Source organism: Piliocolobus tephrosceles, chromosome 10, assembly GCF_002776525.5.
Source record: "Piliocolobus tephrosceles isolate RC106 chromosome 10, ASM277652v3, whole genome shotgun sequence".
Taxonomy (NCBI): domain Eukaryota; kingdom Metazoa; phylum Chordata; class Mammalia; order Primates; family Cercopithecidae; genus Piliocolobus; species Piliocolobus tephrosceles.
Genome location: NC_045443.1, coordinates 22,163,638 through 22,178,243, shown reverse-complemented (window position 1 = coordinate 22,178,243; position 14,606 = coordinate 22,163,638). Strand labels below are relative to the sequence as shown.

Here is a 14,606-nt window from a genome sequence, read left to right as displayed (position 1 = left end):
TAATGTGTACAAAGTCAAAAGTAAAATAGAACAATGGCGGGAATTGACTGATTCTTCACACACTTGTAAAACTATTACACTATATAAATTACTGCAAAAATTAATGACCGTAGAAAGGAGGACTACCACTAACAATCTAGGATCCTGGGCTTACCAGGGTTAAAGAGATCTAACCACAAGGGGAAAAAAATGTTCTTAATTTGTCATCATTGAAGACTAATTTTAGGTCTTTGGGTAATTAAATGAATACATTGTTTATGCTCCATACACTTTCGGCCCGAGTCTTGGAAAATACGTGAAACTTCCAAGAAATAAAGTTTCCATTAACGCAAGTGCCAAAATCAGGAGGCTTGACCTGTGGGAAAAAGCACATTTGTCTTCGGTGGCTCCTTTTCAAAAAGCTATAGATGTTTATTGTATAACCTTTTTTGTACGCAAATGCTCTGTTTTATCATTCAGACCATCTAGACAGAGGAAGAAGCTGCAACATTTCAGAAAGCAACCAATTACTGAAGACCGAGTGACCTGGCCTTATCAGCGCTGAAGTGTTAACGGCGGTCCCTGTTTGGGGCAAAATTTCTCCATCGGGAGCCACTGCCAGTGGTTTCCTTTTTCTTTTCTTTTTTTTTTCCTTAAGGGATAGGGCGGGGCGGGGGGCGCAGTCGCTGTTTTGAGGTGTGTGTGTGTGTGTGTGTGTGTGTGTGTGTGTGTGTGTTTAATTCCCTGGCTTTGGCTGGTGAAGAAATAGTGTACTAGAGTGGGTTTCAGAACATCTTCCACCTGCATCTCTCCTAGCAGGTGGAAATTTAATGTAAATAATTGCGTGTGCCCACAGCTTGAACGCCTTGGAATAAGATTTTCTGACCTCTCTGCTTTTATTCAGTCCGAAGTAGCCCAGTTATCATGAAGAAGCCCAGTTATCTACCTAGGTTACAAAATAAAATTAAATCTCCTTACGTCAGTGAACTTGGACTCAGAAAGTTCTCTCCCCTGAGCAGAGAGCCTTTTAAAGACTTGTGTGTCACGCTGGCGGCAGGGGGTCGCGGCTACTGGAAAGGAGCTGGCTCCGCAGGTCCCGCCCTCCCCCGGATCGTCCCTCCCTCTGGCCTGCTCCCTACCTCCCGGGGACTCGCGCTCGCCCCCTCCCCGCCCGCCCCCTACTCTGCGACAGCGGCGGCTTCCGAGGTCTGGCGCGCGTCAAAGCCCTAACTGGGAGGCTGATTTGTGGAGCATCCCCCTCAACCCCCTTGTCCCTCCTCCTCCCACTGAAGTGGCCAAGGGAGTTGAGCTGAGCAGGGGGAGGGGAAGATCTACACCCATCCCCCTTCCTCTAGCCCTCCCTGCGTTTAGATTCAGTTGCACCTTTTATTATTTTAACTCTTCTCCATAGGACACGCAGCCCCCAATCTGTCCCTCCGGCCTGGGCGGCCCCTGGTCCCGCACGCCAGGATGGGAGAGCGAGGGACCTGCCCGCAGCCCGCCGGCGTGTGCAAGGAGGTCCAGCCGCCGCGCCCGCTGCCCGGAGTCTGTAAGTTTCAAAGCTGCTCCGGGGGAGGGGAGGGGGAGGCTGTCCGCGTCCCCATAAATGATTTAAAATGCAAAACACCGGAGAGGCTTGCAGTGTTGGATGGACTTTTCGGGGCGCACTCCCTACTGCAACCCGCAGGCTGTTGTCTGGGTTTTTTTTTTCTCCCCCCGCACCTTGTGTATTTGATTCCTTAGTTGTTTAAAAAAAAAAAAAAAGTGTTCGATGATTTCCACAGGAACCTTTTTAACTGTATTTTTTTTAGATGCAACTCATTCTTTCGCATTTAAAATAATTCTTATAATTTATAAATTCTATAGCACACCACTTACTATAATTTTGTCAGATTACATGTTATTTATACTGCGCGAGGAGTCACGGCCTTTGCTTACTTCTAAAAATAACGGAGGAAGAATTTCCCCTCTTTACTTTTAATATTGCTACATCATCTAAGTACTTTAATAAGTAAGTAGATCGTGCACCCAACTGGTCTTAATCTTCTTGATTGACGCCACGTGCTGTAGTCTTGCACTAATTTATAGACGCGGTTCATCGCAGAGAATTATCTTTGTGCCTGCTGTTTACCGGAAGGCTCTTGGTTTTGTTTAGCTAAGGCTATGTCCATATGTGCTCAGAAGATAAGAAAAATTGAAACAGTTCTTTTTATTAAAACCAAGTAATTTTTCTGAGATCCCAGAACTCAAGCACAAGCTAGACTCATGTTTGGGTTAGTGAAAAATCACAGTTTTGGTTTTGCATGTCACCTCGCGCATGTACAAAAATATCCTTGAATACAAGGACCAAGAGGTGAGCATAGGGTGGATTTTTAAGTTTTTAATGACTGTTTCCCTCGTGCAGGAGGACGGGTGTCCAGGGACGGAGAGGCAGGTGACAGGCAGGTGGCTAAGCTGGCTATGGTGACAGGACGATGTTGGCCAGAAAGAGTATCATCCCGGAGGAGTATGTGCTGGCGCGCATCGCCGCGGAGAACCTGCGCAAGCCGCGCATCCGAGACCGCCTCCCCAAAGCCCGCTTCATCGCCAAGAGCGGGGCCTGCAACCTGGCGCACAAGAACATCCGTGAGCAAGGACGCTTTCTGCAGGACATCTTCACCACCTTGGTGGACCTGAAATGGCGCCACACGCTGGTCATCTTTACCATGTCCTTCCTCTGCAGCTGGCTGCTCTTCGCTATCATGTGGTGGCTGGTGGCCTTTGCCCATGGGGACATCTATGCTTACATGGAGAAAAGTGGAATGGAGAAAAGTGGTTTGGAGTCCACTGTGTGTGTAACTAATGTCAGGTAAGAATGTAGTGGGATGAGGCAGGGGTTGAAAACAGTAGAGAAAAAAATGTCAAAATGCCTTTTCTCTTATCATTCTGTTATTTAATTGAAAGTGAAATAAAGGGTTTGTTTTAGAATCTTCAGAAACAAAAAAGCACAATAAAGAACAAAACCTAACATAGTAAATATTTTTTTTAATGCAGCTTTATGGATGAAGAGTCTCTGAAAATCTGAGCTTCAGTCCTTTGGACTAGCCTTGAAAATGTTGTACCAGTTATCAAAAAAAAAAAAAAAACATTGTAATTCAGAGGATAACACAGAGTGCTTTACTCCAAAAGCACACACATTTAGTTCAGTATGAAAAAGCTGCTGTCCGTAGTTTCAGTGTCCACAGTTAAATATCTCTGATCAACAAAAAAATATTATGCTAGTGGACATTTTTCTATGACTCTTCTAAACCATGACACTTTCAGAAATAATAAGAAAAAAAAATAGGGAGGTCCTAGGGGGAGAGTGTCCTAGATTAAAAATCTACTAAAAAATGAAATAAATATCATCCCTTCTTTATCGAGATTATCATAACACAGCTGATTGCTTGCATAGGATTCAGAAATTAAAAGTTGTGCTAAGATTCAGAACTAGAAATTGCTAATTTTTAATGAAAATTAGTCCAAAATTTTATGGAAGGGGTTATATAAAAGCAATTTAATTTTGTACTCTTCTTTCAAAGTTTAAATAGAATAAGGACAAGACAGTTCTTAGATTACCTAATTTTGGCTTCTTTCTCATATCATAAGTATCTCAAAGACAGGTAAATTGAATTTGATTTCAGTGATTCTCCTCTCTCACTTTCACATGGTTTAAGAACATTTAGTTGAGGTGATTTGATTCTTAATTTTTTGTTGTTGTTGGGAGGTGGAAAGAGATAAATTATATCAATTACCAAGATGTTCACTGTGAATCAAAACAGTAGTAATAATACTGGAAAATTTTTCAAAACATTTTTAAAAGAACATTTTAAATTCACATAATTCACAAAGCAAGGAAACTTGAAAAAGCATTATGATACCAGGAGACTGTTCGTAATGTCTCCCTAAAGGATGGGACCTCCAGTGACTCTGAAACCTTATGAAGCTAGCGTATCACTACAGAAAGTGGACCCCAGACTGTGAACTTGTCTACCCTTCCATTTGCTAAGTAACTACAATACCAGTCTTTCAAGGAGGAAGGCAGCATTAGTGCGTAGAGATCACACACCACAGATTTCAGCTCAATTTCTGAGGAGCAAAAACTATTGAATTGATGTATTGCTTTTAATATTGATTATTATTTTCCTTTTTCAAACTTGTCACGAACTCTTGTCTCAAAGAAAATGCAGTTGGAAAACATAGAAGATCATCAGTATACCAGATATAAAGAAAACACAATACTTAAAATATCTGTTAAAATATTCAATAGATATTCTAAGATCAAATATCATTATCTATAATATATCTCTTTAAGAAACTTACTGGCACTGATAATTGGTGAATCATTTTCATATCAAAATAAATTTTTAATGTAAATTATATGATAGATACTGAAAAAAAGAGATAAAAGAAATAATAACAGCAAACCTTAAAAATATCCAGTCTCTCTCAATGAGAATTTAAAAGGTGACTAATAATAATTCTAATTCTTTGCATTTTTCTCTTTGTAAATTCAATGTCCAATCATATCACTAAAATTGGAAACAACATTTTTCATTGAATATTCACAAGTATTTCCAAATAATGTTTGACCATTCTTCTTTTAGGGTGACTCATTTTCTCCTTCATGTATTTTCTCCTTCAAGGAGTCTCTTTGACTCCTTCATTTAATATGAGTCAAAAAATAGACCAATATATTTCCTCTTTCTCAATATTATCCAGCCTACCTCTCTCTGTAACAGAACAAAGGAACAGCTAAACACTTTTATCTCTTGAAATTGTTTAGCATAGCAAGTGTCAGTAAAAGCTGGATCTTGTACCATATGTAATATTTAGAATTCCTAAATAATATATAACATATCCACATGAACAGTCTCTTAAACCATTAAAACAAACCATTTGGGATATTTATCATTAGATTGCTCTCTGAAGTATGGATACAGAAACCAGTGTTTTATCCATACCCCTTCTCTGGGGTCCATTTTTGTTCTTCGCCATGTTTTGGGGCTATACCAGATATCTTTTTGTGGGTAGCTGGTGCAATAGGCAATTACTGTAGTTTTCCATGAATCATTTTAGCACCAAAAGAAATAGGCAACTTTCGCACTCCACTTAAAAACTAATCAAAAGAATAATCCATGTATTCTTGCTTATCCCTTATGGTTTTCTACAAAAATGCACTGTATATACCAAGTATTCAAATGTTTTTAAACATTTTTCTCACCTGCTGTCCACAGCATTAATAAATAGGTAATACTTTGAGAGATTGCTAATGTGTGGCTTGTCTTCTATAAAGTTAGAGAAGTTGGAAATTGGGGTTGGGGGCAAAGATAGGACTAATCTCTTTTCCATGAAGAAGCCACAGCAGTACTAGTTGTGAAATTAAGTGTTATAAATTGATAATATAAATGTGGTGCTTCCCATATGGGGGTAAATGAGAATCACCTGAGAACTTTTCAAAAGCATCTTACCCAGATCCAACCTCAGCCTATCAAATTAATGTTTATTCACTAAGATAGGGAGTAGATGTTCTATTTGAAAAAGCTTCCCAAGAAAATCCTACAACTTCTTGGTTCCTTCCCTTTGCTTCTTTCACAGGATTAGGCCAAAGTGAGAAAATTCAAGTTAGTATAATATTAATTACAGGTAAACCTTAGAGATATTGCAGTTTTGGTTCCAGACCATTGCAATAAAGCAAATATCACAATAAAGCCAGTTACACAGACTTTTTTGTTTCCCAGTACATATACAACATTTACATTATATTGTAATCTAATAAGTATGTAATACCATTATGGCTGAAAAATGTACATATCTCAATTCAAAAAATATTCTAATGCTAAAAAATACCAATAATCATCTGAGCTTTCTGCAAGATGTGGTCTTTCTCCTGGTGGTGGGACTAGCCTCGATATTGATGGCTACTGATTGATCCAGGTAGTGGTTGCTGAAGGCAGGGGTGGCTGTGGCAACTTCTTAAAATATGACAATGAAGTATGCTGCATCAATTGACTTTTCACAAAAGATTTATCTGTAATGTGTGATGCTGTTTGATAGCATTTTACCCACAGTAGAAATTCTTTCAAAACTGGAGTCAATCCTCTCAAAACCTGCCACTGCTTTATCAACTAAGTTTATGTAATCTTCTAAATTCTTTTTTGTCATTTCAACAGTGTTCACAGCATCTTCACCAAGAGTAGATTCCATCTCAAGAAACCACTTTCGTTGCTTGTCCAGAAGAAGCAACGCCTCATTCATCCAAGTTTTACCATGAGATTGCAGCAATTCAGTCACATCCTCAGGATCCCCTTCTAATTTTAGTTCTCTTGCTATTTCTACCACATGTGCAGTGACTCCCTCCACTGAAATATCGAACCTCTCAAACTCATTCATGAGAATTACAATCAACTTCTTCCCAACTCCTGTTAATGTTAATATTCTGACCTCCTGCCATGAATCGCAAATGTTCTTAATGGCATCTAGAATGATGAATCCTTTCCAGATGGTTTTCAATTTACTTTACCCAGCTCCATCAGAGGAATCACTATCTATGTCAGCAATAGCCTTATGAAATGTAAATTTCTTAAGTAACAGGCCTTGAAAGTCAAAATTACTCCTTGACTCATGGCTGTAGAATGGATGTTGTGTTAACAGGCATAAAAAGAGCAATCATCTCCTTCTACATCTCCATCAGAGCACTTGAGTGACTAGGTACACTGTCAATGGGCAGTAATATTTTGAAGGAATCTTTTTTTCTGAGCAGTAGGTCTCAGCAGTGGGCTTCAAGTATTTAATAAATCATGCTGCAAACAGATATGCTGTCCTCTAGCCTTTATACTGCTACTTATAGAGTGCAGGCAGAGTCACTTTATATGCTTCAGGGCTTCAGGATTTTCAGAGTGGTCAATGACCATTGGCTTCAACTTGATGTTACCAGCTGCATTAGTTCCTAACAAGAGTTAGCCTGAACTTTGAAGCTTTGAAGCCAGGCATTGACTTCTGTCTAGCTATGAAAGTTGTGGGTAACGTCTTCTTCCAATAGAAGGCTGTTTCATTTTCAACACTGAAAAATCTGTTGTTTAGTGCAGCCACCTTTACTAATTTTCTTAGCTAGATCTTTTGGACAACTTGCTGCAGCTCCTCCATCAGCACTTGGTGCTTCACCTTGCACTTTTCTGCTTTGAAGGTGGCTTCTTTTCTTAAGCCTCCTGAACCAATCTCTTCTAGCTTTAAACTTTACTGTTGCAGCTTCCTCACCTCTCATCCTTCATAGAATTGAACAGAATTAGGGCCTTGCTCTAGTTTAGGCTTTGGCTTAGGGGAATGTTGTGCCCGATTTGGTCTTTTGTCCAGACCACTCAGACTTTCTGCATCTCAGCAATGCAGCTATTTCGCTGTCTTATCATTTGTGTCTTCACTGGAGTAGCACTTTGAATTTTTTCCAAAACTTTTTCTTTCCATTGTTCACAACTTGGCTGTTTGGCACAATAGGCCTAATCTTTGGCCTAGTGTGGCTTTTGACTTGCCTTCCTCACCAGCTTAATCATTTTTGCTTTTAATTTAAAGTGAGAGTCAGCAAATATTTCCTTTACTTGAACGCTTAGTGTTCTTTGTAAGGCTATTAACTGACCTCATTTCAGTAGTGCTGTGTCTCAGGGAACAGGAAATCCCAAGGAAAAGGGGAGAAACAAGGGAGCAGCTGGTCAGTGGAGGAGTCAGAACATACACATTTGTTGATTGTTTGTCACCTTATATGGGCATGGTTCATGGTGCCCCAAACTAGGGGTTCTCAGTCCTTGGTCTGCAGACCAGTGCTGGCCTGTGGCCTGTTAGAAACCAAGCCACATAGCAGGAGGTGAACAGCAGGGGAGCAAACATTACCTCCTGAGCTCTGCCTCCTGTCACATCAGCGGGGGCGTCAGATCCTCATAGGAGTGTCAACCCTATTGTGATCTGCGCAGGTGAGGGATCTAGGCTGCGGGTTCCTTGTAAGAATCTAATTCCTGATGATCTGAGGTGGAATAGTTTCATCTCAAAACCATTTTCCCCCCATACACCCCCCAGTATTGTCTTCTACAAAACCAGTCCCTTTGCCAAAAAGGCTGGGGACTGCTGCCCTAAACGATGACAATCGTGACATCAAATATCACTAATCACACATCATGGTAACTGATGTAATAACAATGAAAAAGTTTGAAATCTTGTGAGAATTACCAAAATGTGACACAGAGACACAAAGTGAGCACGCGCTTTTGAAAAAATTGTGCTAATAGACTTGCTGTACAAAGGTTGCCACAGACCTTCAATTTATAAAAATGCAGTATCTGCAAAGTACATTACAGCAGAGTAGAATAAAATAAGGTGTATCTGTATGAGATCTTGACACAGTCATTTACTAGTTTCTGCCTCTAGTTCTCCCTTTCATCATTTCAGTAGTCTCCAGAACACCTAGAGTAGCGCTCCCCAACCTTTTTGGAGCCAGGGACTGGTTTTGTGGAAGGCAATTTTTCCACTGATGGGGTTGGGGGATGGGGATGGTGTGGGGATAAAACTATCCCACCTCAGATCATCAGGCATTAGATTCTCATCAGGAGGGGGTAACCTAGATCTCCCACATGCGCAGTTCACAATAGGGTTCGCTATCCTATGAGAATACAGTACCTTCACTGACCTGACTGGAGGCAGAGCTCTGGCTACCGGTAATGCTGGCTTACCCACTATTCACCTCCTGCTGTGTGTGCCCCGGTTCCTGACAAGCCATGGACCACTACTGGTCCCTGGCCTGGGGGGCTTGGGGACCCCTGACTTAAAAGAACAAAATTAGATCATCAATAAGACACTTTTCTTTCCAAATAGAAAACCATTCCCTTCTATTGAAAATACTAGTTGTTTGTAATAATGTGTTTTATACCAGTTTTTTTTAGCACTGTGCTATTTCTATATGAGATACAAAATAAGTATTAGCCAATGAATATGATTTTAAAGATTATAAATAATAAGTTCACTCAGTAGTCAGTACCTTCCATATGACTCAAGTCTCCTAAACATAGATATGCAATAAATAATAAACATCTACCTGGTAGAAAGTTTTACAGAGTAAACTGTGCCTTTGTGAAAGTGAAGTATTTCGCAATGTAAAATATGCCTTTATATAAAAATAAATTAATCTTATACACAGTTAAGCCCATCACTATGTGACCTGTGAAACATTAACAGAATGTTAATTAGGCCTTAGCTTAAAGGAACTCAATGAATTAATAGAATGTTAATCTCCAGAAGTCTGGAGGTAGATGCATGCAAGAGAGAGAGAGATTGTTCTAAACACAGTTTAGAATTTGGCATTTTACAAGTTTAAGTTGGCTAGTCTGTCTGCAAGCATTTAATAGTCTCTAGTGGAAGAAAATGAAAAGTTCAGCCTGGCATATTATTTCATTATTCAAAATGTGACCTGATGGTGTTCTTTTCTGATATCCTTCCTCACAGGTCTTTCACTTCTGCTTTTCTCTTCTCCATTGAAGTTCAAGTTACCATTGGGTTTGGAGGGAGGATGATGACAGAGGAGTGCCCTTTGGCCATCACGGTTTTGATTCTCCAGAATATTGTGGGTTTGATCATCAATGCGGTCATGTTAGGCTGCATTTTCATGAAAACAGCTCAGGCTCACAGAAGGGCAGAAACTTTGATTTTCAGCCGCCACGCTGTGATTGCCGTCCGAAATGGCAAGCTGTGCTTCATGTTCCGAGTGGGTGACCTGAGGAAAAGCATGATCATTAGTGCCTCCGTGCGCATCCAGGTGGTGAAGAAAACAACTACACCTGAAGGGGAGGTGGTCCCTATTCACCAACTAGACATTCCTGTTGATAACCCAATTGAGAGCAATAACATTTTTCTGGTGGCCCCTTTGATCATCTGCCACGTGATTGACAAGCGCAGCCCCCTATACGACATCTCAGCAACTGACCTGGCCAACCAAGACTTGGAGGTCATAGTTATTCTGGAAGGAGTGGTTGAAACTACTGGCATCACCACACAAGCACGAACCTCCTACATCGCTGAGGAGATCCAATGGGGCCACCGCTTTGTGTCCATTGTGACTGAGGAAGAAGGAGTGTACTCTGTAGATTACTCCAAATTTGGCAACACTGTTAAAGTAGCTGCTCCACGGTGCAGTGCCCGAGAGCTGGATGAGAAACCTTCCATCCTTATTCAGACCCTCCAAAAGAGTGAACTGTCTCATCAGAATTCTCTGAGGAAGCGCAACTCCATGAGAAGAAACAATTCCATGAGGAGGAACAATTCTATCCGAAGGAACAACTCTTCCCTCATGGTACCAAAGGTGCAATTTATGACTCCAGAAGGGAATCAAAACACATCGGAATCATGACAGCAAGATAACCCCAAGACAGTCTTTTATCAAGTTTCGATGGTTTATGCCAGGCACTGTCAGACTGAACCAGAGCTGGAACACAATAATGTGTCTTTCCACATTTTATTACACTAAATGATATTCATATTCAAGCAACAGCACTTTCTGTAGTAATAAAAAGTAACACACAAAGTGGAGGATTCATGGCTTATGCTTGTTTCATATGTGTAGAATTCTCAGTGATATGCTTAAGTTATGTGTAGGGGTGGGTATGCTCTCGTTTCTGTCAATTTGAAACACAAGAATTACTAATAGTAACAAGCCTTGAGCACAAAATTTAGTCAAGAAATGAAATCTGTTTGAAATGCTTAGTTGGTGAAACCACAGATCTCTCTGTTAACTAATGATCACTCTGGAAATGCAAATAGAATAGGAGGAGAAAAAACAAAATCATGTTAATGCCTTTTGTATATCAACCTTCTCCTGTCTCCATGATACTGCATTTGGTAGGAAGCCTGAGGCAAAAACTGCTTAAGTGGATCTGTTTGTAAGTAGATTCAGTTCATTCACTTGGTCTGCCGGTGACTCCTGAAGGTCTCCTGGTCCATCTCATTGCAGCCTGTTGGGCAGAGCTGGACAAGATGTCTTTGGAGGAAAGCTAAGTCTTGTCTCATTTAGGACTGGGTTCCCAACAGTGACAATCACTTCCTTCAGCTTCTTACTTCTTCTTCTAGAATCCCCACAGGGAAATACTGTATTGAATATTTTATTAAAACATTTTCTTTGTACTCACTGTAGTTTGGTGATTCCTGTTTCACAAAATCATCCCAAGTTAAAACGCAAGAAAAGATGTTTTTAGAGCCATATAACAGAGATGTCAAAGTGATAATACTCACTCTGAGATTCCTCTCTCTCAAATCTGTTTGCTCCAAAACTAGCTTTTTTTGCTTTGTTTTGATTTTATTTCAGGTTTTAAAATGTCCTCTTGGTTTTTCAATCTGAGCCTGACATACCATAAAAATGCTATAAGCTTTTTTTTTTAATCTTCAATCTCCCATCTTAAAACTATACTTCCTTCCCAGTAATATCTGAATTTAGGCTTGGTATTTATAGATTTAGCATTATCTCATTTGCTAAAGTGAGATTTTCAATCAACGCTTCATTTAAGCATCTTTAGTGCCTGCTTCCTCAAGGAAGGGATGAGAGAGGAGAAAGAAGTACTAGGTTAACAAGCTATATATGGTCTTATTCTTACATTTTATGTAGCTAAACATCAGAAAGCTGAACTATTGTGAAATCTTTCACACAGATCTGGGGGTTTGTATTTATGAACATTGAAATAGGCAGGTAATTATGAAATGTTCTGTCTTAAGACACATGATTCTCACCAGGTGAACGGAAATTGTTTATCAGGTCATTGAGTTAATCATTCCTGAAAGGGTTCTAACTGTTCCTCTGAACTCTAGACTCACAGATCAAACAGGCACCTGAGGCTCCACTTGGATACTGAACAAGCGTTTCAAACTTACTATGTCTAAAACCAAATGCTTCATTCTCACTCACAAAACCTGTCCTCCTCCCAGTCTTTCTTCTAATCACTCGGGCATCAAGTCATGACCTGGAAGTCGTTCTTGCTGCCTCTTTCATATCCTACATGCCATCCATTAGCAATTACCTCTTGGCTCTGCTTTCAAAATATATCCAGAATATGACCAATTCTCTCGACTCCACCACTTCCTTCATAGTCCAAGAAAGGATACTTGTTACCCAGTATATATGCATGCATCTGTAACAATTGTTTGAATATTAAAACATTTCTGTCTAGGTTGCTAAAGACTATCTTAATAAAACTTAACCCAATAGCAACTACGGAGGTGGATATCAGACCTCAAAACAATTCTGGAACAGATGCAGGTTCCCACCTTCCCACCCCAGGGCAGCTGAGCAGACTCAGAGGCAGCTGCCACTGATCCAGCCATAAGAACATGGATAGCGGCTTCCTGCTGCTCAGTAACAGCCCAACATTTGTAGAGGTGACACAGGCTGTGCAGCAGGTGATGTCAGGACATAGTGGAGCTGAGATGTCCAGGGTCTAGAGAATTCCCTGGCACCAGGGGCAAAGCTAGCTATGGAGTACAGGCAGTTCCCCCAGCCACCTTCCAGCTGCAACTAAATGCTGAGTGTCAAGGACCTAATGACTGTAAATATAATAGGCATGTCAACGAAAGGTTATGAGGGGCTCCCCCTATGTCAAGTTGTGGCTCAGGCAGGGACATCATTTAGCTAGAGACAGCCACACTAAACCACAGGTTCTATCAACAATTTCTAAAAATCTGAAAATGTTTTAGAGTATTAAAATGATTTTGTGACCTATTTTTGCTAAAACATATTTCACTGGGTAAGCAATTTTGAGAACTATATAGTTTTAGAAGATTAGACTGACTCTGTACATATATATGTGTACATGTATGATTTTGCCTTACATATTCTGTTTAAATATTATTTATATTCAGTATTTTGGTTCTCTGCTTCTACCCTTTCTTCCACCTCCACAATTCATATAGCAGGAACAATATTTTTTTAAATCACAAGTCAAACTACATACCTCTTCTTAAAGCCCTCTTCTGCCTTTTTCATTTTCTTTTTTCTTTTCTTTTTTGGAAACAGAGTCTCACTGTGTCGCCTAGGCTGGAGTGCAGTGGCACGATCTCAGCTCACTGCAACTTCTGCTTCCCAGGTTCAACAGGCATGTGCCACCACAACTGGCTAAATTGTTGTATTTTTAATAGAGCCAGGGTCTTACCATGTTGCCCAGGCTGGTCTCAAACTCCTGAGCTCAGACAGTCTGCCCACCTCAGCCTTCCAAAGTGCTAGGATTACAGGTGTGAACCACCATGCCCAGCCCTTTTTATTTTTCTTAAAATGCAAACCAAAATCCTTACCAAGGCCGACAAGCCACTACATCTCATTGTTAGCGCTCTTCCCCTCAGTGACTCCCATACTTTTCCACACTGGCCTTTCTGCTCTTTGAGAAAGAGACATATGGCTCCTGCATCATGGATTTGCTTCTACCTGGTGAGTTTTCCCTCAGAAAGCCTCATGAGTCTCCCCTGTCATGATTTAGTCTCTGCTCGAGTGTCACCTTGTGAGGAAGTATAGTGTAATAGTTATAAAAACAGACCCAGAAGCCAGACTCCCTAGGTTTCAATTTCAATGTTAACATTTGGCATCTGTAAGGCCTTGACAAAATTAGCTTCTTTGTGCCTCAGTTTCTCCATATATAAAATCAGGATGATTATAGTATCTACCTCACAAATTTGTTGTGAGGATTAAGTGAGTTAACATATACAAAGGGCTTAAAAGAGTATAATTCATTGGCCCAGGACAAACACTTGAAATAAAGGATTTCCTTTATTTCAAAAAAGGCAAAAGGCAATAAAAGAAAAAAAAAAGGATTATCTTCAAACTAATTGGCTTCTTAGTAAATGACTGATTCAATGCATTACTCTTCTTCTCTAGGACAGAGATAAAAGAACTCTGCAACATGAATCTGATCTCTTGAAACCTCTGCAGCAGAGGCCCTTATATCTGCCCACTCCCAGTTGCTTTTCCTGATCCTTTGACACCTTAACAGACACTTGCCTGTCCTCAAACATTGTCATGTGTAAAATACTACAACGTGTAAAAAGGAAACATTTTGCATACAGAGATTTCTGCTTGCGCTTGTCTATCATATATTTATTCATTTAGTAATATATATTGAATGTCTGCCGGGTCTGACATTTATCATCTGGCAAAAATAACTAGGTGTGTCTATTTTCTTTAAGGAGGAGCAGAAATTGATAGCCCGGATATATGCTGATTCTGTAGTAAGTAATCAGAGATGGAAAGTATCAGGTAAGAAAAACTGGAATACATGCCAGAATTGGAAAAGAGACACTTTGATCTCAAAATCAAAATCCAAACATACTGCTAGTTACTGAGCAGGTATGGGAAGACAGCAGAAGACCTAGAACTGTTGCACATACAGCTTTGCTGAGAGCTGGATGAGAAAATAGAACATTGTCCTTAGAACTATCATTTTTCCCTGCTTTATCCCCATACCATAGTTTTATTCGACAATTCCTTATTGTTTGCATCTTAGCTCAAGACTCTCTCTAAAGAAAATCATTGTTGCCCTTGTCCAAATATCCCTGGCCAAAATGTTCTGACATGTAAGTGTGTCTCAGAACTGACAGTTCCC

At 40.2% G+C, this 14,606-nt stretch overlaps 1 protein-coding gene across 1 annotated transcript; it reads left to right on the top strand.

Annotated features, from left to right (window-relative positions):
- Positions 1–1,327: 1,327 nt before the first annotated feature.
- On the top strand, positions 1,328–10,552 carry KCNJ8 (potassium inwardly rectifying channel subfamily J member 8). Its single transcript, XM_023208932.2, has 3 exons — positions 1,328–1,528; positions 2,384–2,827; positions 9,481–10,552. Exons 2-3 carry the CDS (start codon positions 2,454–2,456, stop codon positions 10,379–10,381), a joined length of 1,275 nt encoding a protein of 424 aa, XP_023064700.1. The 5' UTR covers positions 1,328–1,528; positions 2,384–2,453; the 3' UTR covers positions 10,382–10,552.
- The last annotated feature ends 4,054 nt before the right edge of the window (positions 10,553–14,606 follow it).

What these genes read in the sequence shown, in the direction of transcription:
- KCNJ8 (XM_023208932.2), top strand. Translation starts at nt 2,454, where the DNA reads ATGTTGGCCAGAAAGAGTATCATCCCGGAGGAGTATGTGCTGGCGCGC. An exon ending in GTGTGTGTAACTAATGTCAG is followed by an intron (nt 2,828 to 9,480) that starts GTAAGAATGTAG and finishes CCTTCCTCACAG; the next exon opens with GTCTTTCACTTCTGCTTTTC.